The 27180-nt window shown below is 36.7% G+C and overlaps 1 protein-coding gene across 1 annotated transcript; it reads left to right on the top strand.

The window, feature by feature from the left end:
* Positions 1–27180, top strand: KIAA2026 (KIAA2026 ortholog). The gene is made up of 7 exons (XM_010193933.1): positions 1–40; positions 427–503; positions 6569–6658; positions 17956–18071; positions 20731–20918; positions 22808–24136; positions 24421–27180. Exons 1-7 carry the CDS (start codon positions 1–3, stop codon positions 26610–26612), a joined length of 4032 nt encoding a protein of 1343 aa, XP_010192235.1. The 3' UTR covers positions 26613–27180.

The raw sequence follows: 27180 nt of genomic DNA, 5'->3' as shown, positions 1-27180 counted from the left end.
ATGTGGTTCACTTTACAGTGTCACAGAACAAATCTTGCAGGTAAGATGCTGTATTCTCAAGTTTGTGGCGTACGTTCTGGATTTTGCCCCTTTCAGAAGGGTGGTGTGAATGTTTCTTTTATGACTTAAATTTTTGGGTGGTATGTTATGGGCAGTGTAGTGAGTTTGTTCTTTTTTTCTTTTTTCCTCCTTTTTTATTTTTTCCCTCTCCCTACTCCCTCCCCTAAAAAAAAAGAATGCCCTACACAGATACTTGTAGTTTAATGTTTGCTTTTGTTGAGTCTAGTTCTGATTCATCATGTTTACGTGACTTACTTTCAGCCATCTGTTAGTTATAGTTTAACTTTCAAGTCTCTATGTAATTTGGTTTTACTAATGAAGTACAACAAACAGCATTATGAAGCTTTTCTCTTTTAATCTTACAAGGGAAAAAATCGATATCTAAAAAAGCAGTCACAAAGAAGAGGAAAGGTGTCACAAAGTCTACCATACCACAATTTCAGGTAAATTATTTTAATTTTTGTTTTAAGCACTTGAAATCTGAATGTCTGTAAAATAAGTCCTTTAGTTTCTGATAGACACCTTGGAAGTTCTAATCAAATATTAATTTCCTTCTTCTGTGTTTGAAAGGTTTACTTTGATAGTGGTTTTAGAAGTGCCTTTCACGTTTTCTTCATAGTGAATGTTTTAGTGTTTTTTATTATGTGCCACTTACACAGTTTCACAATATTGTTTAAGATCCCCGATAAATCTGTTACAAGACAAAGCCTGTAAAAGCTAGGAGTTGTTAATGGAATCTTTAAGGTAGATATCATTTTGTGGGCTACTTGGATTTTGTATCAGGTGTGACACTGGTCCTTGAATTGAAATCTAGCTTGGTTTACTGAAGGACTTGCAAAAAATTTTTAGGCTCTTATGCTCATCTTGTTGCAGCTTTTACCCCTTATCTACACGTGACCTTTAGACCATAGAGCACTTAAAAGAGTGGTAATTATGATGATGTGGTTTTATGGTACTGTAATAGAAGTGTTACAATACTTCAGTTCTAATTCACAATTCATGTATGCTTGCCTTCTTGGGTTGAAGTTCTCCTTTGGCTAGAATTTTTGGGTTTTTTTTCAGAAAGCAATCTGTGCTATTCTGAGCAATAGATCCACATTAAACCTTGACTGTTCTGTAAAACTCTCACACAGAATCAGTTTATTCCATGATGATTGTGTTTCAGCTGAAGCTGGTAGAATTTCTGATGATAGAATTAGTTAGTAACAGTCAATATTTAGAAAAGACTGATATTTAAGTGTACGCTGACTTTTGTTTGTAATCTAATGGTAGTGACTAAAATGTTTCCTAGCATTTAAAAAAAAATTGGTAGTGTCTAAATTTTTTATTTTTACTAGCACATTACCTGCTTGCCATGGAGGTACACAGTTGGGTTAGAAACAATTTTTTTTTAATCAAAAACAGTATCCAACTTTTTATCTAACCAAGGTAAACAGCATATTTACATATTACATTTATTACATTTACCTATGCCAGATGTTAATTGCAGTGTAACAAAATAGTTCTGGCTCTTTTGATCAAAGCTAGGCTTTATATGTGTTTTAGGTGAAACTAAGATCTATTATTATGAGCAGTTTCATCTTACTGGGCAACTTTTAAACAATTTAACCTGCCTTTTCAAGAGGACAGGCAGGACTGATATAACTGTTAGAAGTATTTGCAAATATTAAAACATTTATATTTGGAATACTGCGAAGACTTTTAGAGTCTAGTAAAGTATGTTTCAAAATACTCTGCTCCGCATACATGGACGGCCAAACTTAATGAAATTATGTAGCTGTTTGAAGGTTAGAGTATATTTTTTAAATATGTGGTAAGACAGCTTGAGTGTATGCAGCCCCTGTAAGGTATGCCAGGAAAGTTGCAACCATAAGAATATTGCTATTCATATCAAAACATCAGTTATTTTTGGAAAGAAAGTAAATAAATGAGAATTTGTAAGGTATTTCATGTGCCTGCAGGCTACAAATGGAAAAAAAAGACACACATTATTTCACAAGACTAGATCCTGTACTTAAATATAGATCTTTTACCTGGAAATCATTACTTGCCATTAAAGCTGAGAAAATGAGTATTAATAAACCTTTTAATCGGTGCAGCAACCCAAATTGTACATTAAAATCAATTATTAACAAAAAAAAATCAGGAGATAATTGCACTACTTAGTCATAACATTTATAATGCTGTTTTTAAACAACATTTTGAGGAAACATACTGCACAGACTTTCTGCTCTCTATCATACTTTGTAAATCATGGACAAAACGGTAAAAGTGTAAGTCAGTGAACATCACTCCTTCCTTGTATGTAATTTCAGACCTTATATTAATTTCTTAGCTCAAGACTGCTTTTAAAAAGAAACCTGCAAACAACAGAACAAAACAAAAAAACAAACCCTAAACAAAAGCAGATGAAAATTAAATTTGTTTTAACAAATAAAAACGCACTACTAACATGTCCTGGTTTTAATATTTTGAAAATTATTCGAGAAGTGAGTTTACAGCTTCATAGATCAGTAGTTAGTTGGGTGTTGTGTATTTGCTTTTGAAAGAAATTCTGAGTTCCAAACTAATGTTGTTGCTCGTTAATGTTTTAAAGAAATGACAATAATTATATTACTGTACAGAAGGGGCACTAATGAGTATTTCTGGGGGTTCTTTTCAAGTTGCAAAGTACATTCAGGGTTGGTAACAAGTGCTTTGTGTTAGCCTTTCCTTCTTTCCCCTCGTATATGTATATACACATGTAGCTATATAGACCTACATATTTTACAACTAAGGAAAAAAGGAACACATGCATTTTAAGGAATTGGGTTACCTTCAGCTTTTCTGTTTAACTGTGTCTTAACAGTTTCAGCTATGTTCTGTATTAAATACAGATCTCAGAAGGGAGCTGTCTGGTCATTTTCCACATGAAGAAGGCAGCAATAAAATAGCAAATTCATAATAAATGAAAGTTACAATTGAAATTACTGAAATTACTTACAATCATTACACAGATAACCTGAAGTTAAGCATGAAACACCATTGAAGTGAGTAAAATTATGCTAAAAGATGGACTGAAGTTAAGGGAAGTGAGAAGGAAGCATCAGTGATCTGGGGGAGTTCACTGGATTTATGTTTGTGAATATATCCACAGATCAGACTTGGTTTTATTCAGAGAAATGGGTCACAGGAACATCCCAGGTTTGAATAGAGTTTGGTCCTCTCATCTTCCCCTGCAAAAATCAGGGGATATTTCCTGTCTTCCCACCTTGAAGTTCTAGGAGTCAGTGAGGGTCTTTTGAGAGGTTACTGGGAACTGAGATTGTGTCATAGCAGGAAAGTTGAACACCGAATTTGAAAATTTACTGGACTACTGAATACTCGAAGCTTCCATTGTGTTCATTTGTCAAGCAAGATATTTATTGCCTATGAAAATTAAGCCCATATGTAGTGAGTAATGTGCCTGATGTGAAAATATGTGTTGTAGTTAGCATATACATAATTAATTACATGATATGTACATTAGTGGAAATATTTACAACCTGAATCTTTAAGCTGTCATGTAGTACTCTAGAGAAGAGGGACTAATCTTTCACAACCATTGATAAATCATAAAAGAAACATGTTTTTTTCCTCTTCAGATTCTTTTTTCTCATGATAGGTGGTTAGAAGGCATGTTCTTCAAGACCAGTATGTGAAACTACCAGTGAGCTATCAGAGTGTGACAGAACTATTAGATTGTAACATTAATGCCCTTCTTTTTGCCTTCATGTTAACTTACTTGTTAGAACATGCAAAACAATTTAGGCAGTGTTTGCAGAAAATTGAATTGCTAAGTTCAGCCAATTAACAACCATGAGCAAAGAACACTGAAACATACATTAGTTTCATTATGAGAAATAGCAGCTAGATTCCGCATAAAAATGATCAGGCAAAATACACTACACTATGCTTCGCTATGCTCTTCACCACAGGCTGCAGGGGAATCTCTGCCCCAGTGCCTAGAGTACCTCATCTCCCTTCTTCTTCACTGACCCTGGTGTCTGCAGAGTTGTTTATCTCACATATTCTCCCTCCTCTCTCTGCTGTTGTTTTTTGCAGCAGTTTTTTCCCCTGTCCTAAATATATTATCACAGACATGCTACCACTATGACTGATGGGCTCAGCCTTGACCAGCATCAGGTCTTGTCTTGGAGCCAGCTGATATTTGCTCTATTGGACACAGGGCAAGCTTCTAGCAACTTCTTGCAGAAGCCACCCCTGTACCATCCTTGCTACCAAAACCTTGCCACACAAACTCAGTACCTCATCTTTCCTTCAAACTGCTGGGTTTTTTTCTGTAAGATGGGAGATGTTAACCAAGTGAGAGAAGTTTCAGAAATAGCTTCTTTGCAGTCAGCATGCATCTTTACTACCTCATCTCAAATTCTACTGTGAATAAAGAAATATGAATTTCTTCTTGGACCTTTTCATAGCCTTATTAGAGCATTTCAAATAGTAAACTCATTTTGATAGTAAATCCTCTAAGCTGAACTGCTGTTACCTACTTTGTTTTATCAGTGGGTAGTTGACACGCAGATATTAGCCTCAGATATACACCTCTTCTCATGAAAATTGGGACTTAAAGATTTGATTACTCTTCTCTGTCTCCTCCATCCCCAAGACAACTGAACTTTATATATTTGCATTGTTTGTCCTGTTGATGTAGTTTGGATTGGTACACTGACAGTTTTGCAAATTGAATCCTTATGAGTCAAGTGACTTCTGACAATGAGAAATAGAACTAGGACCTGTGAAAAGTTTGGCCACATTAGTCATTTGATGACATGTAGGAGCTTTTTAGGGTAAAGTCAAAGGTGTAGTGTTCAACTGACAATAGTGAAATCATTGTTCTCCTTGCAAACTCTTGCCTTTCTAGAAGTGAATTCCTAGAGAGAAATTCACCCACTTCTAGCAAATGAAGACATTATCTTTCTTTGGTTCATAGTTGGGCTTTATCTTTGATGCTTGATACACTGAATTAAAGATCTCTCATAAGTGAAAATAAAAAGCAATGATTAAATTTAGAAACTGAATTGTCAGATACATAGTCAAAGAGTGTATTCCAATTCCATAGGGAAAATCTTTATCCATGCCTTTACTGACTTTTGTCAAGGGCTTGATATGACAGACTTGCCCCTTTTTGTATAATAATACAGTACCATAGATTTCTTTGTAGGCTGGATGGGAGAAGAGCACGTGTTTGGCTTCCAGTTTTAATCTTATGTATTTGAAACTTCTTTAAGTGCAGGACAGACATGCATATTGAACATGTAGTACAGTAACACATAGCAATACTGTTTTCTAGGTTAAGAGAGAAACCTTTTACATGTTAATTTTACATAGTCTACAGCAAGACAGTGCCAATTTCCTTATTCCTTTGCTGTTTTAAACTTGATATATGTGAACACTGTAAACTTTAGTTTGAGTCCCTTCAATTTCCCAAAGTTCTCAAATGTACACAAGTATTATGAAGATAATGGCATGTACCTGTTAGAGGTTTCTGAAATTTATATATTTTGCTAAAAGTGTTAGCTTTGTCTTTTAATAGTGAAACAAAAGGTTTTTAATATGAATTTGCTGCACATCTGAAACTTCATGTGTAATGGAAGTAAAAATATTGTTATAAATTGATAGGAGAAAAAAATCAGCAGTTGTATGAGAAAAAACATTTTGTTGTTTTTCTGTTTGGATTTGAGTTTCTTAAATTATTTCAACATGGTTGCAGTAGTAATGAAAACATTTCCACCTAGGGGTGAACAGAAAGAGGCAAATCTTAACATATGATAACCTGAAAGAACCTAACAGCTTAATAATTTCCAGTTTATTAAGTCTTTAATTGCTGTAAATGACAGTAAGCCAAAACATACAGATTAATTCTGTTTAAGGATTTTTTTTAAGAAAATAGCGTCCATATTCTAAAAATAAAAATGTATAAACTGTTTTTATAAGGTATATTAATACAATACAATACAATACATATTATATATATATATATTTCCTTTTCACAATAGAGATAGGTAGATTTGATAGACATGGCTAGATTATCTTTCAAGAATATATAATGTATAAAGTTTTGTTTAGGAAAAAGTTGTAACAAATGTGATTATGTTATAACTAGTACTAGTTACAGCTAGTACGCTTTGGTTCACCAGAGAGTTGTTTGGTACGCAAACCTGTTCCAGCTCCTCACTATACTTGAAACAAATTTGGTAGTTGTCATTCACAGAAGTTTTAAGGAAATACCTACAGTTTGAAACGGAAGCTTTCAGGCAGAAATATGGTTTGTGTCTGAAGAGGGAATTATTTTCTTAGTAGATTTTCTTCCTTTCGAAAAGTCCTATTTTTTTACACTTAAAATACGATAAGAAAATAAAAATCAAATGGTGGCACTAAGTAATAACATGTGCTTTAAGATTTTATTTAACTTCATTGTACACTTTCCAAGTCCCACATTACCAAGTGTTTGTGTTCATTTGTTTTTTAGCTTATTTGCACTAATCTTGATGAACTCAGGGAATTAATCACAAAGATTGAGAATGAACTCAAAGATCTGGAGGACATTAAAAAGAAATCGGTATGTGACATTAAAAGCTTTCTCTTGTGTGGGTGTAAAACGATGCCAGTTATTTGCTGAGGCCTGTCAAGTGAAGATTTTGTCTGTTCAGTAACTGCATGAAGCCTCATAAGGTTGATACCTGGAGACTGTAATCTTAATCTTTTCTGTATATCGTGCTTTGTTCACAAAGTTTTTTATGATAAGTATATTCGGTAACTGTGTTAACACTTTTCACTGCCAAAATAAAATGTGGATAGTGGTAATACCTTAGAAAGTGTAGTTAATTTCTATTAAACGTGTGGCCATTCTTCCCTGAGGACAAACTCTTACCCAACAAGCAATTACAGGATAGAGTTCTCATATCTGCCTATGTAGTGCTGATCAGATCTTATTGTGAGCTGACTCTTACATTGCTTATTTAGGATTCATAACTCCTTTTGTTTGCAAGTTATTAAAATTGGCTTTGTTTAATTTTTAGTCAGGTAGGTCGTGCAGGAAAGTACCCTATCTGGCTCTTTATACCAGGCTGAGTTACAAATTTTACCAATGTACACTGGATCAGTCAATCTACGCAGCTGAAAACCTCAGAAGAATAATGGCTAGACCAGCATATCCAACATGTTTAGGGTTTTGTAGGAGGCAGTGATTCCCATCAAGACAGGGATGTTTTTAAATACATAAATAGTACTAATTTAAATGGCTCTCTACAGCAAACTCTTCTTACTACTATTTTTCATTGCGGTTTTCCTTATGAAACCTCTGGTAGGCATTTTTATGAACAGTAATAGTTAAAAATGTTGCTTTTTCTGTACCTCAGGAATTAGGCTGCTAATTTGTGTAAATGTCTTTAGTCTCATGCAGAAACAATTTATTCTTTGATTATTTAAATAGAAGGGACAGATATGAGAGGTAAGAGGCAATATAAATTAGGACTCTGAAAGACAAATTTCAGTGCACTTAGCATAATAGTTGTATAAATATCCAAAGAAATAAAAACAGGCTTAACATGAAATTATTTTGTAGTTACTAGATTGTAAATTGGTTTTATGATAGGATTGTCAAGAAGTTATCAGAAAGGCTATGTCAACAATAGAAGAAAAAACCTAAAACCGAGAGTACACATCAGCATATCAACAATATTAGTATAGGTGAGACTTCTAGGCTACTAGGAAAACCGTACCAACAAGTCTTCTTCAAGGGCAGACAAATGCTAAATATGTAATAATTGCTCTTTGAATGGAAATCTGATAATATCATTATGTAAATAAGTTGCATGACTTCAGCGGGAATACTATGTTTAGTTCTAATCGCACTGTCTTAAAAAAAAGATCAAGTACAGGGGAGTTAAGATACAACACATCCAGCATTCAGAAGTTTTGAGGTAAGGACAATCTTTCTGTGTGCTTGTGTAGATCTATCAGATCATGATCTGGGTCTCTAAACACTTGTGTTGTTAGAAATGTTATGTAAAGAAGAAAGGCTGGGATTAATTGCTGAAGAAGTGATCAGTGAGGTACTGATTTTAGAAGAGTAATTATCAGGCATATTTCATACTCACTTCTAAAAATTACAAGTAGATGTTAAGTTAGATTAATAGTCAGTAAGCTTGACTTGCTAAAATGAGTTTTCACTTTGCAAGTGAAGTAATAAGAATTTCATTTTTGATGTTCAACACCCACGTGTAGTTAGGCTAGATATCTTAAAAAGTGGAGGACATGCAATTTTCCATTCTTCAGCTCTGACACAAAATGACAGTGGCAGTTTCAGTAGCATCCAGAGTTCATTTCAGCTTTTCTGAGTTACCTAGTCTATTAAGTAAAACATTATTTTAATTTGATGATGGAAATCTGACCTAATGTAAAAGCTTATTTTAATATGATGGTATTCATTTTGATGCTGTTCATGGACTACATTCTTATTTTGGCCTGAAGGTGATGGTGTTCTTACTACTTCATGATAACTTTATTGATTTTTCTTTACAGTAATGACCTATGTGAAGCCATAGGAATCTTTCTTTTTTGTGACTAACTTGCTTGGCAATTCCAGGTTTGTTAGCTGTTAGTACATGCTACTAAGAGAAACCCTCAAGGCAAACTTTAAAGCTTAAGATAAATACTAGAAATAAAGCTTGTCTAATTTATATTAAGACTTTATAACCTTTTTCTTAGGCCTAATTGCCATTTGTTTCCTAGGAGACCATTCTAGAGTACATAAAAGAAATTCCTTCTCCAGAACTTGGAAGTACTGCAGGCTGTAATGAAAGAGCTGAGCTGTAAGACTTCTTTAACATGAGTAAACTTACTTTTTTTCCACATTCCTTGCAGATAGTTGGACTGGTTGTATCTGTCGCTTTTCAGAATGTCATCTTGAGCCAACAAGTTACATGAGAGATTTTTAGCCCAGACAAGTTTTACCTGGCAAGTTAAAATCAAATTAGAACAGGATTATGTAATGGAAAGCCATGGATAACTTTAAGCATAGGCATTACTACCAGTTTCTCCTACAATAATTAAATAATCAACCTGTTGGAAAGAATTTTCACTGTTTGGTTGATTAAAACTGTTTCCTTCTGTACTCTTCTGTACACCTATATTGTCTTTTGAATTAGCTATGGGTAATACTTTTCCATTTAAAAGGTCTTGCACTTCTGCTTGATTACTGGTGAGTTTGTTGAGAGAATGATGCGATTTCCCTTAGTGTCATTTTGTTATAACTGTTTAAAGAATAAAATGAAAATTTACCTCAGTTCTTTAATTTTAAACTGAAGTTCAACTCAATCTTAGTATTACCTCTTCCTGAATTGCTTCACTCTTGAACTCTAGCCACAGTTCTGAAGCAAGGCTGCAATTTCACATATGCTTTCAACTGACATAAGCCAAAACTGCTGCCAAATAAATAGTTCCTACTCTCTGTGTCTCTGGTAGCTTGTATTTTCTATGCCACCCCATGAGAGAGGGTAGCAAAATCCTTTGTTCAGCTATATGGTGGTAGATTTATTCTGTGATAAACCTAACTACATTTTTACTGCTGCTGAGGTCTTTGTAACCCAGATCAGTTTTCTAGTGTAGTTTATCATTCAGTTGCACAAATACCCATGTTTGTGTTCTGCCACAGTTTGAAGGATCATTGTAAGGACAGGAGCAAGCATCTAAGGGCAAAAGAAAATGGGACTGCTTTTGATAGGAAAATTGCTGCTTCATGGCAGGTGAAGTTGTATGTGATATTACAATCAGGGGTGCTCTAAAAAGTCCATCCCTTCAGCTACTAAACAGTTCCTCTCTTTACCACCTACTTCATTTCAACAGGGAGAGAATAAGTTAGTCAGATTTACTATTTATTTGAGTGCCTAACTGGAAATCAAAAAGTGGGAGAAAGAGGCCTCAAAGGACTTGAGACTAATGAAGTCTAATGCACTGTCCAGTGAAAGGATGGAGGGTGGCTCCCTAAGAAATGTCTAAGCTAGAATGTCTTTGAGCTTTGGTACGTTCCTTATGACATGTGAAGTGACATCCTTTCGCTTTAACATTGTGACTGGGAAGTAGATTAAAAATGGGTTTAATAGAAAGTAAGAATAAGATTCTAGTAAAAATTACATCTCTTGTTGCTAATACCAACATAGTGGGGTAATTTACAAGCAGTCAGTAGACAATTATAAATCTGAATTAAAACATACTGGCTAAAAATTATCTTGAGATTTTCTTGCATTTTTGCCTCATGTTTGCTGGAAATTTATGCTGTGTAGATAAGCATGGCAGTTCAGTTGAATGTGAGCTCTTAGAGATCTGCTGTAACTACCAAATTGATCATGACATATGAAGTAGCCTAATTCCGCTTAAAAATCTAGTTGCAGCTGTATTGATGAAAAATAATTTTGACAAACATATGTGGTAATGAAGCATTTTGCCAGTATGTTTAGGATAATATACAGGCTTCTGTCTAATACATGAAATTTCTTTTATGAGAAGAGATGGTAAAGTAGTTACTAATCACTATGCATGATAACTATCAGTTTCTGACATTTTGGAACCCATTTTTCACTGTTGTCTCCTGTGTTAGGTAAAATCAGTAGGAGTTGCAGAGTGAATGGAAATCTCTTTTCATAATGTCTTCTGTGTCTGCTTTTTTGAAATTCCAAACAGGCTGCTGTATTTGAGCATAGGAAGTGGAAGTGTCTAAACTAAGACAAGAGGCTGTTTTCTGGGTTGTTTGGTTTTTTTAACTGATTTGCTACACTTTAAAAAAAATCGCAGAAATCATGCACGATGGCTCATTTACTAAGTAAAAGTTTATAAAGTATTCTGTGTACAATAAAGAAATGGGAAATACTGTTATACATTTGAAAATGTTTGCTAGGGAAAGTGTGTTTACGCAAGACTATACAGGGATTTCCCCAGAATGCTCAGCAGAAATTTAAGTAAATATCAAAGATACATTAGGGCTCTTTCTAGTATTTTAGTGAATCGGACGTCAAATCTACAAACAATGAAGTGGAAAGACTTACTGTGTCTTCTCATTTGAGTCTTGTGGAACTTAATTATTACTGGGTTGAATTTTATTTGCTTTTTAGCAGGAGGTGAACTTCCTTCTCTCCATTCCTCCCTCCTCTGGCCTGTTTCCCCCCATCCCCAGAGAAATATGTACCATGCTTGAGACTTTTGCATGTAAGGAGTTTTTGGTTATACTTGTTTTCAGCTGTATTGCTATATTATATAAATGTAAATGCATAAAATAGTACTACAGTCTGAGAAGTCTGTGTTGGCACACACATTTGCAGGTTTAAACTGCAGATGTGGAGATCTTTATTCCAATAAATAATTTGGATAACAGAATTTCAATAGACCTGCTTGAAGTCCTGCAGCTGAAACATTTTCTTTTAATTTCCGCTTCAATTCTGTGTTACTATGCTTCTTTGTCTGTAATGCATCTAACATACTCTCTTTCTCCATTTTTTTGTCCCAAAAACTTGATTTGTACTTTAGTTGCTTCTAAATAGTCTGTTATGGCTTCTCTCTGTCTTGCCTGCGTCTTTTATAAGCACTGATACGACCTCCAATTGTTGAATTTTTAGTCTGAAATTTACGCATCTACATCTATGCAGTTTCCTGTACTTCTGAGGAGAGGAAATTTCTTTTGGAAATCCAACCAGCTATTTAGTTGTCAACCAGCTACTTAGCTGTATAATGTGAATGGATAAAGCCGACTTTAGGCTTCAAATCTTGAAATATTTTCCACAATAATTACTTTTTCTTCTCAGGTATTTCTGTCTTCTCCTTATCTCACTGGCTTTCAATATTTTTGTCCTAGTCTTCAGTTTTTCTTAGCTCTTCCAGTATCTCTTTTTCTGTCTATATTGTCTAGGTTTTTTTCACAACTGTTATTTCTTAGCTTCCCATGATCTTTCATGCCTTCTCTTGTGTGGCTATTCCCTCCAATAAAGATTTGATAAGAAGCTTTCCTTAAGTAACTTTGATCATATACCTTTCTATAGTTCTAAATGTGAAAGTGTGGGTTCTGCATCAAAGATACGAATGTGTACTCAATACATTTCATGTGGAACATTTTTGTCATAAAGGTGCTATATCTCCAGAACATTTCACAGTGCTTTGGTCAGTCGGTATATTATTTTGAAAAAAATATTCAAGGCGTTCCTGTCAGCACACAGTTATAACACAACAGCTGATTTTAAGGCAACTAATAGAGAAATACTTGTTTATTCAGGGTTAAGAAGATGGAAAGTTCAACTGTGTGAAAGAGTAAGAAAGATCCATAACAGCGTAAAAGACAACTTTTTTTTTGTAAATAGGTTAAGATAGTGCATATATCCAGCATATTAGTTAATATCTTGAAGTTCTTCTAATGAATCAGAGAATGGTGGGGTTGGAAGGGACCTCTGGAGATCATCTGGTCCAACTCCTCATGCCACGCGGGTTCATCTGTAGCAGGTTGCACAGGATAGTGTCCAGACAGGTTTTAAGTATCTCCAGAGAGGTAAACTCCACAGGCTCTGTGGACAGCCTGTTCCAGTGCTCTGTCACCCTAATGAATAGTAAAATGTGACAGTTCAGGTCTGGATAATTTCACTGTTCTGAGCTAGGGTCAAAAAGATAGCAAGATCATGCTGATAGTAAACCTCCTGTGTTTTTGTGTTTTGTATCTTTAAAAATAAGTGTGGTAGATTAATCAATGCAATGATGATTGTGTAGTAGTTTTGCCTCAAGAAAATTAGAACATGTGACTAAATATCTGAATGAAAAATCATTTCATAGTAATGAGCTTAATAATGAGATAAAGACACTCTCAGTAGCAAGAAATGTATTTGGTTTGGTTTTTTGCAAGGTTTAAAAAGAGTATGGGGATACCATTTCAGGATATAGTTTGATGTGATCAGATATCTAGATCATGGAAGTGCAAGCTGAAGTCTTTTTCTGAAAAAGAGTTTGAGAGCTGATACAAGATATCGTTTCATTAGTTGCCAGTAAATGCTCAAAGATAAAATTAAGAGATGTCATGTGTGGATTTGTTTTATAATTTACTTCAAGTCATTCCTCCTGACCATATTCAGTCCCAGCAAATAACATCAGAGGTTAGCTGATGATAGATAATTATAATATTTAGAATGATGTTGCTGAAGGTAAAATAAAGGTTATTAACTTTAAGAAGCTTACTGTAGTAGATAACTCAAAGCATTTTGAAAATGAGAACACTTTCAATTATGGATATGTTTGTATATTATGAATACATAATCTCATCGTGCATTCTTATTCAATCAAAACTGCCGTTGAAGTCAGTGTCTGAAGTTGTAGTATTTGGCCCATAAATTGGTTAATAAGAACGCTCATTATCAATCCATATCTGAATTGAAAAAGTTATCGATCTCTTTTCTTTAGGTATCTGATGTCCAAAGCAGCTGTGGATCACCAACTCCCTCTCTGTGTGAAAACAGTAGACTGGTGATGTCACACATACCACAGAACCCCGTTGCAGAATGGAGTAGGCCTATTAAGGGTAAGGTAAGTTTCCTCCTTCCACCACCACCCTTTTTCAACAATATTGCATGGTTTTATAAGATTTCTAATTTTCTTTATTTTATGTCCCTGGGATATGAAGTGAAGATTAAAGAAAATCTTATAAAACTGCATAATATTGTGGTGTTGTGTGTTTGTGTTTTATTTAAAACCAAAAAACTCCCCTATAAAATTCAGTCCTTACCCCATATATCCATATCCTGGCTCCAATCTGCTTTGGGGTTCCATGATGAATATGCCAGAATAGTGTATGTTGGGGCATCACGGAGAGTGGAGTCAGCATTTCCTGGCTGCTCTGGATGTCAGAAACCTTATTTTAAAAGGTAAGTTTTCAGTTGATATTGTGTTGAATGTCTCCTGTGTTTATATGGAAACATTCAGCACATTTCTAAACCACGTATTTAAATTTACTTGTAACTGAACATTCATATTTTATACTTGTCCTCTGTCTAGGTCTTTTTTCTCTTTTGTTCTGTTTTTAATACCTTACATTGTGTTTTCGGAAGAGAATAGTGTTTTGTTTGTCATGTGGAACAAGATGGTAACTACAAGTCAGATCCAAGGTATAGAAACAGTGGTACTGGGAATGCAAATTACAGACTATGTAGGAACATAACTCAGTACACACACAGATCAGATACTTGCTATTTCTATTTAAATAATCAGTTAGGAATGCAGGCTCATATCAAACTTAGAATTAGCTCAAGTAGATTGAAGAGGAACAGTTTCTTCGTGGTTCTATTAAGAGCAAGTTCTTCAGTGATAGACCGTTTTTACCTCTGAAGTACTGTTCTGGGTTGATGTAGTTGGATAATTTTAGTTCGTATCTACTAATAAGATGCTGCTGGATTTCATAAACACCAGAAGGCAGTGCATCCAGACCTCCATTTCTACAGACCTCTTGTTGATGAGAGGACTGAACTATGGGGCTGTAATAGCTATTTCTTTGTACTAACCCTCACATTCCACTAAACCACTCCTCGTGGAGTTTTCTGAACAGCTATATTTTGATTACTTGGAGTGGAGCAGTCATGGCTATGCTGCTGTGGTCAGTTCCTTCTGTGCCTTTAGATGTTGCTTACCATGCATTTGTCAATCCCATAACACATCCAGTCATACTCAGAGGCTTTCATATTTCATCACAAGGAACCCTGCAGTCAGTGGTTGAAAGGGATGTTTGAAGGTCTCCCCACCTTGAAGCAGGACTATTATCAGTGCTGCATTAAGTCATTCATGACCTGATTACTTTTCTGAAAACGATGAAGTATGGAGATTCAACAGCTTCTCTGCACAACCTGTTCTAATGCCATAGGCTTCTGATGAAAATACACCTTGTAAGGTCCAGCCTGAACCTCTTAAGCCTCAGTTTGTAGCTGTTCTCCTGCTTTATATAATTTTGTATTACTAGGAAGAGTTTGCAACACAGACATTTGTAAAGCCAAGTTTATTATCTGTAGAAATGAACAGGCAGCTATGCGATGCTGAAGTAGGCAGTTAAGTCATAGGTTTATCAATTACTGATTTATCCCCCCCCCCCCGCCCCCCTTTTTAAACAATACTCTATTAGAGAATGAAATTGCATAGAAAAGGTAAAGCTAGATTTTGTAGTGATGTGTCTTAATGTTACAGGCTTTTTTTTAATGTCTCTTTTTTATTTTTCAGTATTTAAGGAAAATAGCGGGGTAATTTTTGTAACATCTGGACTTTGTAGTTATCTTACATGTTTGGACAGAAAACCAAGTGAACCACAATAAATTAAAATATAAAGATTCTTTTTTTCAGTCTTTTTGGTGCTATATTTGTTCTATAAACTGACTGTTCTGAGGAAAGAAAATTCTTCTCATGACTTAAATTTGTTTACGTTTCCACTGACATTTTTATTGTCCACTCCTGAACCCTATTAAGAAGAATGACTACTTGGGCTACAGAGAAATAATTAACTTACATTTTTAAAGCATTATGTTGCTGTTATGTTTTCATTAATTATTTTTTTTTTTAAACAATCATGGAGTTTTCCAGAGGTTATATCCAAAGGACACTATTTTTGTTAAAAACTGGCTCTAGAATTCAGGAGGCAGGGGATTGATTATTTTTTTGTTCATTTTTGTAATCAAGGAGAAAAGTGACTTGTATTTGTTCTTCTTTGAAGTGTTAATGAAAGCAGTAAAGTCTTGAAGTCTGCTCTTGACTAAGACTTCTACTTGTGTCTGACTATTAAATGCATGACAGTGTTATCACTTCAAAGTTTATTCAGTGGTCAGCTGATATTTATCTGGTTTATAAATACTCTTTTTTTCTACTTAAGATCTTAGCCTTATTGAAAGATAAATGAGTTTGAGAAATTAATAATTTATTTTTGTTTTTACTCTGCAGTTATTTTTCAGCTACATTTTCACAGATCCCATTCTTTGCTATATCAAACAAATGTACAGCATTTTTATATCTTAATAGTAGTGGCGTTGTTTATTTTTGTCTTTCTGTTTTTTGTTTTGACACAATCCACTGATACTGTGTAGTATATAAATTCATCCTTTTAAAACTGTAAGTGAAATGTTTTGTGTATTTTACAAGAAAAATGAAACTGTGCACGTAATATTCTTTCGCACATTAGCGATTAATTCTGTTGACTGCCAACATTAGGAGGTGATACTAAATGCCTTGGTAGTCTATAGTATACACAAGGGCTGTTTTCTGTTGCAGTGCTCAGTGGCAGGTTTCATGCTGCTGTGCATTACATGTGCAAATATGACTGGCCTCAAATAAAGCAAATTAGAATACCATTCACTGGCTTGTCTGTGTGCTCATCACTAACCAGTATGTGGTAATGTGGCATAATTTCCTACTTAAAATCTTTGCTTTTGTAGTTTTAATTGAAGAATGAAGGAGTAGCTATTCATTTTATGTAACATGTAAAGGATTATCCATAAAAAATAGATACCTCGTCTTTCAACAAGTATGCAGACTGACTGGTCTTGCTGTACATAGGAGAGGGCTGCTGAGATGTGTAGAAAGAAATTATTCCTAAGTCCATAGCAAAGTTGTTATTCTAGACTGCTGGAAGGCAGCCATTTCAAGCTTTATTCGGCTTTTCCTGCCCTACATTTATTGGTGCGCTGGACCACAGGAAACTATGAAGGATATAATCTCTATCAAAAGCTAAAGATGTGTGTGAAATAAATAAGTTCCCAAGTCTTACTACTTTTTCTTGCAAAACCATATTCTCTATACTGTCTTACATCCTCTCTGACAAGTCAAGAGACAAAAGCCTCATTTACTTAAAATGCACACAATTAGTAGAGTGGCAGAAGTACTAGCATATACCACATCTCTGTAGCTCTTACATATATATGCATTGTTCAGTCTTTTATGTAATAAACTAGATAATAAAGGTTTGAGAAGACGTACTTACAGGGTGTACCTAAGACTATTAAGAGGTGTGTTCTGCAGCATTATGGCCACCATGGTTTTTTTAAGTATTGTATGCAGCCTTTTTAAATGTGTAACAAAAAAATTATATACATGCTAATTGTCCTTTCCTAATGTCTTTCATCTTCATTCAGCCCCTCCAGATTTATTAAAACATTAATTCTCCATGGAATATCATAAGTTTACACGTATCAGTTTGGAGAAGAGAACAATTTTTAGTTATGCATTTGAGTTAGAAACTTAAAGCTTTTACGTTGGAAAACTGCCCTCTGCTGCATAGTCTGTTCATAAATGACCGATTTGTAAAACTTTTCTTTTGAAAAGAGCTTTGTCAAGAACTTTGAATAAAATACAAAAACATAATGCAAAAGCTGTAGGTTTTTTTCCCTAAAAATTGTAGTAGATAATTTTTGCAAATACTGTATATTGTATCACTTATGTTAAATGAGCATGAGGTAAGAATTTCTGTAGAAATTTTATCTCTATTAAAAATGTACATATATGGTTGGTTTCCCTGACCTGAATGGAATACTACCTATGTTAGTTACCCATGAAATTTAAAACATATGGTGTGTTCATAGGATTCTGCTTCAGTTTTAAGCTTGACCTGTAAAAAGTGAAATTCCTTGCAGTATTGCTTTTTTAACTACAACATTATCTCTCTGTATTATTAAAAAAAAAAAGTAGAAGTATTAATGTCTCACATAGGTTAAGGATAGATGTAACTGTGAAACTTACTAATATTTTCTTCCAGTTATTTTCATCCTATGCTGTATTAATGTACCAAGGTTATTGTAGTGCTAATACAATATAACAGGATTCAGGTCTAATACAGTGATAAATAAGTGGTATTTATGTTTGCAGGGAAGATGGTACCACCGAAAGCAAGCAGTAAAGGAATTGCATGGTACGTTGGTACGACTGCTTAATGAACTGTTACCGTGGGAACCAAAGCTAATGAAAGCATTTCAAAGAAACAGGTAATTAGCTGCTGCTTTTTTAAGAATGGTGCATGGCATGGAAAACAGAACAAAATTCACCTTTTAAAAACTGATCAATAAGTTGGCTTCTGGCAGTGCTTTAGTTGGAAGAATTATTTTATGTTCCAGATTTACTGTCTCTAAATAAAGTTGACTTTAATCCCTAGTTTGTTGGGGTTTTTTTCCTGTAAAATGCTATAGATGCCTAAAGTGTGCCTATCAATAGTTTTATTGCAATCCAGCTAGGATTTGTACTGCTGTTTATTTGGTTAGGAAGTGCTGAAAACCTGCATTTGGAGAACTAGACCAGGGCTTCTTAGAGTCAGACTGCTTACCATCTAGAGCTACCTAAATTGGTTGTTAATAAATTCTCCACAAAGCAATTCTTAAAACATAGTTTTTTGAGGCCTTTGTAAACTTATAAATTTGAAATGCATCTGGAATAAGGTGTATCAGAAATATCAGTGAATTGGTGATTGATTCAAACCTAGTAAGGCCGAGTATTAGTAGCCGTGAAGATCCTACCCAGGTTATAAATCCTGGGGAGATTGGATGTTGATTTGGTATCGTCATTGTGTCTTGAAGCTCGATGCTGTTGGTGTCTGTTAGCCATACAGCTCTTGCTATAATCATGCCTTACTTTTGTCAGATAGACATTTAAGAAGCAGGTAGTGATTTGAAGCTTGAACTCTGTGTCAGTGATAGGTAAAATTAGACAGCTGCTTAAATGCTGGGTGTGAAGGAAGCAGCTTACACAGTTACGTGGTGGAGAACTAATTCTGAAAAGTATAAAAGGTATTATGTTTAAAAAAATTACCACCACAGTACCGAAGACAGTGAAGGTAGAACTACTAAGAGTTGGTTCCTTGGTAGCTTGTTTTATGGTTATCATGCATGAATTAAAATCCTTATTTGGAAATTTAGGATGTTGAACATTTTACTTTAAGTAATGAAACAAAGTACAAGTTTTGCTTTTTTCTGTTCAAGCTTCTGTTCATTTTCCTTAGCTTTTACTAGTCTGTAGTAATTCATAGTCCTTTAGGAAATATGACAGATAGTAATACTATTAGAAAGGATTTCAGTTTCCAGTGTATGTGGTTTCCAGTTTTATCCTTTATGTAAATTCTGCTGTGTAATGGTTTGGTGCCCAGTGTTAGTTCTTATGTGTTAAATGTGGCTATAGAACACAGAAGTAGAACTGTCATGTAAAGTGTGTAAAAGTTCTATATAAAAGGTATGCCTCATATGAGTAAACTTTAGTATTTCATATTCATATTTATCAGGATTTATGTTTTAGGTTGCAACCCTAGTTTATTCAGCAATGCTAGCCTAGGTATTTCCATGACATAACTGTTTAGGCAGACACGTAGTGTACCAGGGAACTGCTCCAGCTGAAAAACAATCATTACAAGTTGTGGGGAGGAGATAGTGGCGGCGAGGTCAATGTCTTGGTCTGATTTGTTATGCAGCTGCTACGCAGCTGTGTAGCACTGATGACAGCGGTGAAGAAAGGTGTCATGTGAAAAGGAAAAAACAGTTGAGTACAGAGTGCTTATGCTGGGCTAAGCAGCCCCACCACCATAAGTCTGGTGGCAGTTGCAGTGTCTGTCGGGTGTCTTAGGCATCTACTAATACCTGCTAATTGAATGACAGTGTTGGCCTTCTAGCTTGTCATGGGCTGGGCAGAGCTCCTTCCCTCTGTGCAAGAGCTCAGTATGGAATAAGAGTCTGGCATTCTCCTTCCTTCCTTTTTTGTTGTCTTTATTTAGTAGAAGCACGCTATGATCAAAACTCTTTTCCCCTCCTTCTGAAAGGTCTTCTGGTCTTGTCAAAATTATGGCAAGACTATAATGTTGAATGGTATTTCAGTAACAGCAAGGTTTAAAATGAAAGATTGCTTATGCCTGCTGATCAGTTATTCACTGTCTCCACAGCAGAATTTCCTCAAAGCAAAAAAGGAAATTCGCATCCAGAAGCTTCAGTACAGTAGTGATTCCCTAGTGTACCTCCACAGTTCTTCCACACCTAAACTTCAAGATCAAAAGCCTAATGACAGAGTTAAAGTATTGTCTACACTAGATCTTCATACAGACTCCAAGGTTTTCTTCTGTTAGTGAGTGTCAAAGTTGTGAATAAACTATTAGGTCTTACTAATCCTGAGCTGCCTCACTTGGGCCTCCATCCACCTCACATGCCCATGGGCCCGGGATCCCCATTCCAGGTAATTTTCCAGCCTTCAATCTCTGCTGTAGGAATGCCAGTTTCCAGCTCAACTACAACAGTTACCCTGGCTTGCTATGGGTCCTGCTGATCTGGACTGACCCTCAGACTGACCTTGGACCTGCATCATCACTGTGGACCTGCCCAAAAATCACTTGAAAGAGTGAATGAATATAATAAAACAGTCATGATCATATTTGACTCAGTCTTTTTGTCTGTTGTTAGAGGACATAATGGCACAGAATTCAGTTTTGGTAAGGGAAGGAACATTACTGTCACTTCACATTTTTTGGATTTTAGAGACTTGCAGAGCTACCCTGAAATTTTTTGAAACGCACAGGCAATTAATTCTACGTCAACTTTTTGTGCAGAAGCAAATACAAATATAAAAAAAAAGTTAGAATTGTTCTTTAGTAAAGTTAGTTCTGTTATTTTCAAGGTCTAGATTGAAGAAGGACTATGATGAATTTCAAAGACATCCAGACCATGATAAATTTACCAGAGAATTGTGGAGTAATGATGAAAGTGAAGTTGATTCTGGCAAAGATTCTTCTGCAGTAGTATTTGGTAAATCTTCAGAGTCTACAGAACATGTGGAAGTTCCCAGGAAAGATCACCCAGACAATAGTAAGTATTAACTAGGATTTGATAGCTTGAACTTGATTCAGGAGCTTAATTTTTTCATATGAGTTTGTGCCCTACTTCTTACCTTAGCTACTACTGTGATAATACTGAAATAGCTTGTGATGCATGTCTGACGGATGTAGACTGGAAGGGGGCAGACATGACCAAGATGAAAATTCTGATTAATTCCAGTTTTTACACTTTTGTGCTTAGCTATTTCTGTCATAACATAGTAGGCCTGCTTGGAATTTACATTTATGGTGGGTTGACCTTGGCTGTCTGCCAGATGCCCACCCCACCACTCTGTCACTCCCCTTCCTTAACAGGACAGGGAGAGAAAATAAGATGCGAAATCTCATGCATCAAGATACTGACAGGGAGATCACTCACCAGTTACTGTCACAGGCAAAATAGTCTTACATGGAGAAAATTAATTTTATGTATTGCCAATTAAAATTATACTAGGATGGTGAGAAACAAAGACAGATGCTAAAACACCTACATTTCCCCCCCACACCTCATCTCCACCTTCTTCCCAGGCTCAGCTTCATTCCCAATCCTTCTACCTTCCCCCTGTCAAGTGGCACTGGGAGAATGGGGATTGAGGATTGAGGTCAGTTCGTAACACTTCATCTCTGCTGTTCCTTCCTCACACTTTTGCCCTGCTCCAGTGTGGAGTCTCTCCCATGGGATGCAGTCCTTCACAAACTGCTCCTGCATGGGTCTTGTCCACTAGCTAGAGTCCTTCAAGATAAGACTGCTCCAGTGTGGGTCCCCTATAAGCCACAGTTCCTGTCAGGACACTATGCGCTCTCTGAGGGCTGCAGGTTCCTTCAGGGCATGTTCACTTGCTGTTGTGGCATGGGGTCTTCAACAGGCTGCAGTGTAGATACCTTCTTCAGCATGGGAGGTAGGTCATCCTGCTTCACCATGGTCTTTACAGGTTACAGGGGAATCCATTTCCAAAACCTCAGTGCATGGCATCTCTGCCTGCATCTTGAGTCCTCTTACCCACTTCATGCATCTCCTGCTTGCTGGCTGGTCTGCGTAAATGCTCAGTATGAAACATGTGGCACTCACACCCTTGTTCAACAGGCCCCCAAGCTCACAAGTCCACTCAGGCCCCAGCCCCCTCTGCTCACTGGCTAGTCTGGCTTGAAGTTTGCCAGTGAATACACACACGCTGCCTCCACGCGTGCTGGGGTTTGGGGAAGATACAAACACTCACCCACCAGGCTATGACCTCCTGCTCTGTCCTTGCAGCTCCTTTTTCCTCAGCACATCACTTCGTGAGTTTGTGTAGCCCTGCTGATTCCCTCATCCCTTCCAGCCCAGTGTGCGGGATTTCCCCTGGTTTACAGTCATAAGAGTTGCAAAATCCAGGTTGATCTCCCTGGAAGGGGCACCTGCAGTTTCTTGATAGTCCATCAATTGATGAGTTTGGTGAAATTGTTTCTTGTCCCTGCCTCCATGTTTATTTTGTTAGGTCTGTGTCTCCGTATGTATTTTTTTTCTGGCTTCCCCCTTTCTCCCCTCAGTTTTCTGGTTAACCAGGTCCTTGATGAAAGAACCTTGCTGGAATAAACATTCCCACACTCTCACATCCATTAGTGTGAATGACCAGGTTTGGTTTTCCTCACTGTCTGCCATGCTGGTCAGGTTTGTGTCTCTGTATGTTCTTGTTTATGATTTCCACCTTTCCTTATTATCCCCTTTTTTCCATTGAAGAAGGTCCTTGACCAGATGCCATTAAAGGAGCAGACACTCTCTTTCTGCATGTCTTTATGCTTGTAAGCTAGCATTTTGTTTTCAGTTAGACACTGTAAAATTGTTATATGGGGATATCAGTAGGAAACCTGTAAAACACAATTTCTGTTTTAATGTCCTTGCAGATGAAATGAAACTATTAGAGATGAATTTACCTGCAGGAAAAAACAGAATTCTGACAAAAGAATCAGAAATACAGAAGACACTGCCCAAATGTGTTAAACGACAGTCCAAGCAAAATAGTTGTCTGGATCAAAGCACTAATGAGCTTTCACCAAGGAAGAAAGCTAAGCTGAGCACTAATGAGGCTGTGGTCCAGAGTTCAGAAAGTAGCCTGCAGCCAGATAGTTGTTTGACTGAGCTGAAACACTTTGAAGGGTCAACTCTAGAATCACTTTCCTTGACAGATCCTGCTACATCAGGATCAAACTTTCTGAAAGGGACCAAACCGATCCAGGCCTTGCTTGCCAAGAATACTGGGAACAAAGTGACCTTAACAAGTCAACTGTCACCTCCCCTGGACATAAATGTATCTACTTCTGAAAAGCCAGTTTTATCATTGGAATCATCACTGATGAAATCAGCATTGCCCTGCCAGACCAGTTCAAAGACTCCTTTACAAATGGTATACAAAATGCCAAGTCGCCACTGTGTACCAATAGACCTTCATAACAGCTCTGTGAAAATTCAAATGCAACCTGTGATTGATCCTAAAACTGGAGAAAAAGTCATGCAGCAAGTTCTTATTTTACCTAAGAATTTTCTTATTCAGCAGAAGGAAAGAAAAATTGTGTCTGAGGACATTCAGTCACTACAACAAAAACCATCTGAACTGCACTGTACAACTGTACCAGAAATATCAAATGTTAGTATTTCTTTAACACCTGTTCTGGTAACAAGCCCAGCAAATGCTACCACTCAGTCACCTAATACAATTTGTAACAAGGATATTACCCACTTGTCACAAGTGACTGATTCTGTAAGCACTACACAGCCATTGCCTGCTGTAACTTCAGCAGGTAACTTACCGTCAACAGTTATGGTGAGCCAGACTGAAACTGACAAAATCAAGACTGCAGTTTCAGCTGCCACATTCCCTGTGTCTTTGACTTCACCTCCTCTTTCCACAGCTAGTCAGTCTTCAATGTCAGCAGCAGCATCAAGTGAGTCTACAAACACTGCTTCTGCCTGTCGTAATCGCACATCACAGCAGACGGCTGACTCCTTTGAAGCTAGGCAAGAGCTGAAGACAGTGTGTATAAGAGATTCACAATCTATTCTGGTCACAACACGAGGTGGAAACACAGGAATTGTTAAAGTACAAACAAACCCAGACCAGATTTCACCTAGTAGTTTATCATCTAGTTCAGTTTTCACTTATGCACCTCAACTTCAGGCCTTTCTTGTGCCAAAAACCACAGCATTATCATGGTCTACTCTTCCATCTGTTGAGTGTGTATAAGAGATTCACAATCTATTCTGGTCACAACACGAGGTGGAAACACAGGAATTGTTAAAGTACAAACAAACCCAGACCAGATTTCACCTAGTAGTTTATCATCTAGTTCAGTTTTCACTTATGCACCTCAACTTCAGGCCTTTCTTGTGCCAAAAACCACAGCATTATCATGGTCTCCCCTCCCATCTGTTGCACCAGCCACGTCTGGTCTCTCACATATTGGACAATCATCTCTTTCTGGATTTGCCCCCTCAATAACTGCTTCTGTTAACATTCCAGCTTTCCCAGCTGATTTTACCCAGGCAACAGAGAAGAATATCAAATTCACATTACAGCAGTCTGCTGTTGGGGGCACCTTGGGTCAGGTAATAGAGAACTCCTGGTATGTGTCCTCTCCCTCTTTATCCCCCATTTCATTAGCTAGCAGTTTGATGTCAGCCAGTCCGAGCAGTCCTGTTAATGTGACCAGCATTGGACAGAATAACACTGTCATAAATTCTGTGCAGCAACAAGGTGATGCTAAAACAAATCCTGTTATACAACCTGAGTCTCTATCAGCAGCAAGTGGAGATTTAATCAGTGGTGCTCCAGTCCAGAAAGTTACATTAGTCACAAATACACCTATTTTATCACCCTGTGGGGCATCTGGAGTCAGTATTGTACCCTCTCCAGCATCCACTGGTGTTAATACTCAGAAGTTGTTTTTCATTAACACACAAATTGCCAATGGCCTATCAACCACCAGTCTAGCTGCAGAGTCATTGAAACATAACCTTCCTTCTTCCCTAAGCAAAACCTTTGTTAGTACCACAGAACAACCACAGTTGGTTCTGATCCCTTCTACAGTAGGAGCACCAATAAGAAAAAACTCATCACCAACTATCGCTCAAGTAAAAGATGTGAAAATTGGGCTAAATATAGGTCAAACCATTTTAAATACTAAGGGCAATGCACAACAGGCTCCACCAGTCAACATGTTGCACTCAGCCATTTCTAAGGGAGAAGATAAAAAGAGCATGGGCTTGTCTCTGTCTTTGACAAGTTGTAGTACGTTGGTTCCTGTTCCAAGTTTTGAGAGTCCAAGTGCTGTGTCAGTTAATGAATCGTTATATGTTACAACAAAAGCTGAAGATGCCTCTACAGATACAACAGCAAATGCATGCATAGAATCTGCTTCAGTACCTTCAAGTGGGACTTCTGGGGCACAGCCCACTGTCTTGACTGGTGGAAATGATCCCTCAAGAATAACACCAATTCCAGGTAATCAGCTGTGTACATCAAATATTGGAAATACTGTTGGTATATCAACTGTGAAAACAGGACATCTTGCTTCATCTGTGCTGATTCCAACAACACAGGCAACAGTGTCTCCTCAAAACTTAGAATCTTCTTCGCAGTTTCCAGTCATTAGCTTGCCTGGATGTGTAGGCATCCCCCCCAACCTGTTGCATACAGTTCCTCAGTTGGCAGCAGTTCCAGCTCCTCCTCCACTACCAAGAAGCCAGTTGCCCACACTGCTTCGGTTTCAGTCATCAGGAGTTTTAGCCGCTAAGCCAAGTAATGCAGGTATTCACAAACCTCAGAGTATGATGCCCCCTCCATCACCAAATACAGGTAAAGTAATAAGTTTTCCCAGTTCTTCTTCCCTGCAGTGCCAGCAGATGTCTCCCAGTACAGAGAAACTAAGTAGTGCTTACATTTGTGCTTCTACCGTTCAGATGTCTGCAGCTTCACCAACTGTAACAAGCAAAGCAGGAGGTCAGTTGAATGAACCTTGCATTCAACAAAAAATAGTCATTAACACCTGTATGCCTTTGGCACCTGGAACTCAGATAATGATTAACGGCACTCGTTTTGTTGTTCCATCACAAGGCCTTGGAGCTGGCAGCCATGTTCTTTTTCCATCTTGTAATACAAAACAGACTCCTTCTCTGACTGTTAACCATGGTCAAGAGGCTCAAGGTATACCAATTGTTAATCCAATAACCTCAAAAATCATGCTGACAGCAAGTAATTCATTAAGTTGGCGAATATCAAAACTTCCTTTGAAAAGCTCTACAAAAATTGTGAACTCTTTTGGGTCTGCCAATGCTTTACCTATTGCACATGCAACACCCCAGATACTTAGTTCTCCAGATAGTTCATGTACTCCACAGTCTGGACCAGCACTGTCTGTGTCTTCGGTGATAAAATCTCCTGTTAATGTTGTAGCTACTTCTTCTATGGTTTCTGCTGTTCATCCTCCAAGCTCTCATTTACAAAGCAACACTTCAGTGTTTCACTTGGGCGCTTCTATTAAAAGACTGTTGGTCAGTCCAGAGGGAGCTGTTCTGAATGCTATAAATACTCCACCATCCAAAGTTTCTTCCTTGTCTTCATCACTGCCTCCTGTTGTGTCCACAAGTCCTACCACTATCTTCCCTGCATCTCAGTCATCTTGCCTTGATAAATCTGACAAGGCTGCATCCTGAATTTACTGCAAATGAGCCACTTTGAAATTTTTGGGGCATTCTTTTGACTTTGGAAGTTGTAACTATTGAATAATTTCTTACATTGTTTGAAACAGTTGATTTATTCAAAATTGCTTAAGATTACAGTTCTTTCCTGTTTACCTGTGAGGCTTAGAAGGAAGAAAAAATTATTTAGTTTGTCAGATGTTTTCAGAGTTCTATAGTAAAGAGGTCAGAAATGACCAATAAGTTTATTACTTAGTTTGGAGAAATCTAGCCTTTTGCACATGTTCTGTCTTACAGTATGGACTGTTTGCCAGTGTGTTTAGGACAGTATCTATCTCCTTTTTATTTGTCAAATTTATTTTTGCTTTGTTTCTGTAAAAAAAAATATTTATGCATTGTAAAAATGCAGCCTATGGTATAGAATTGTACATATTCATTAATTCCTAAAAATCTACTAAACTATATGTACAAAGAACTATGCTGTCTTATTTATGTTTTCTTTACATAATGTATAGTTTTTTTAAGTATTTTACTAACTTTGGACCAGTGTACTGTTTAGCAACTATGCAGAAGAATCTGCATA

Source organism: Mesitornis unicolor, unplaced genomic scaffold (genome assembly GCF_000695765.1).
Source record: "Mesitornis unicolor isolate BGI_N332 unplaced genomic scaffold, ASM69576v1 scaffold18521, whole genome shotgun sequence".
NCBI classification, from domain to species: domain Eukaryota; kingdom Metazoa; phylum Chordata; class Aves; order Mesitornithiformes; family Mesitornithidae; genus Mesitornis; species Mesitornis unicolor.
This window is presented reverse-complemented; position numbering and strand designations above follow the sequence as displayed.

Coding starts and splice junctions, on each gene's coding strand:
- KIAA2026 (XM_010193933.1), top strand. CDS start 1: ATGTGGTTCACTTTACAGTGTCACAGAACAAATCTTGCAG. Junction 504..6,568: donor CTACCATACCACAATTTCAG/GTAAATTATTTT, acceptor TTTGTTTTTTAG/CTTATTTGCACTAATCTTGA. Junction 20,919..22,807: donor GAAAGATCACCCAGACAATA/GTAAGTATTAAC, acceptor ATGTCCTTGCAG/ATGAAATGAAACTATTAGAG.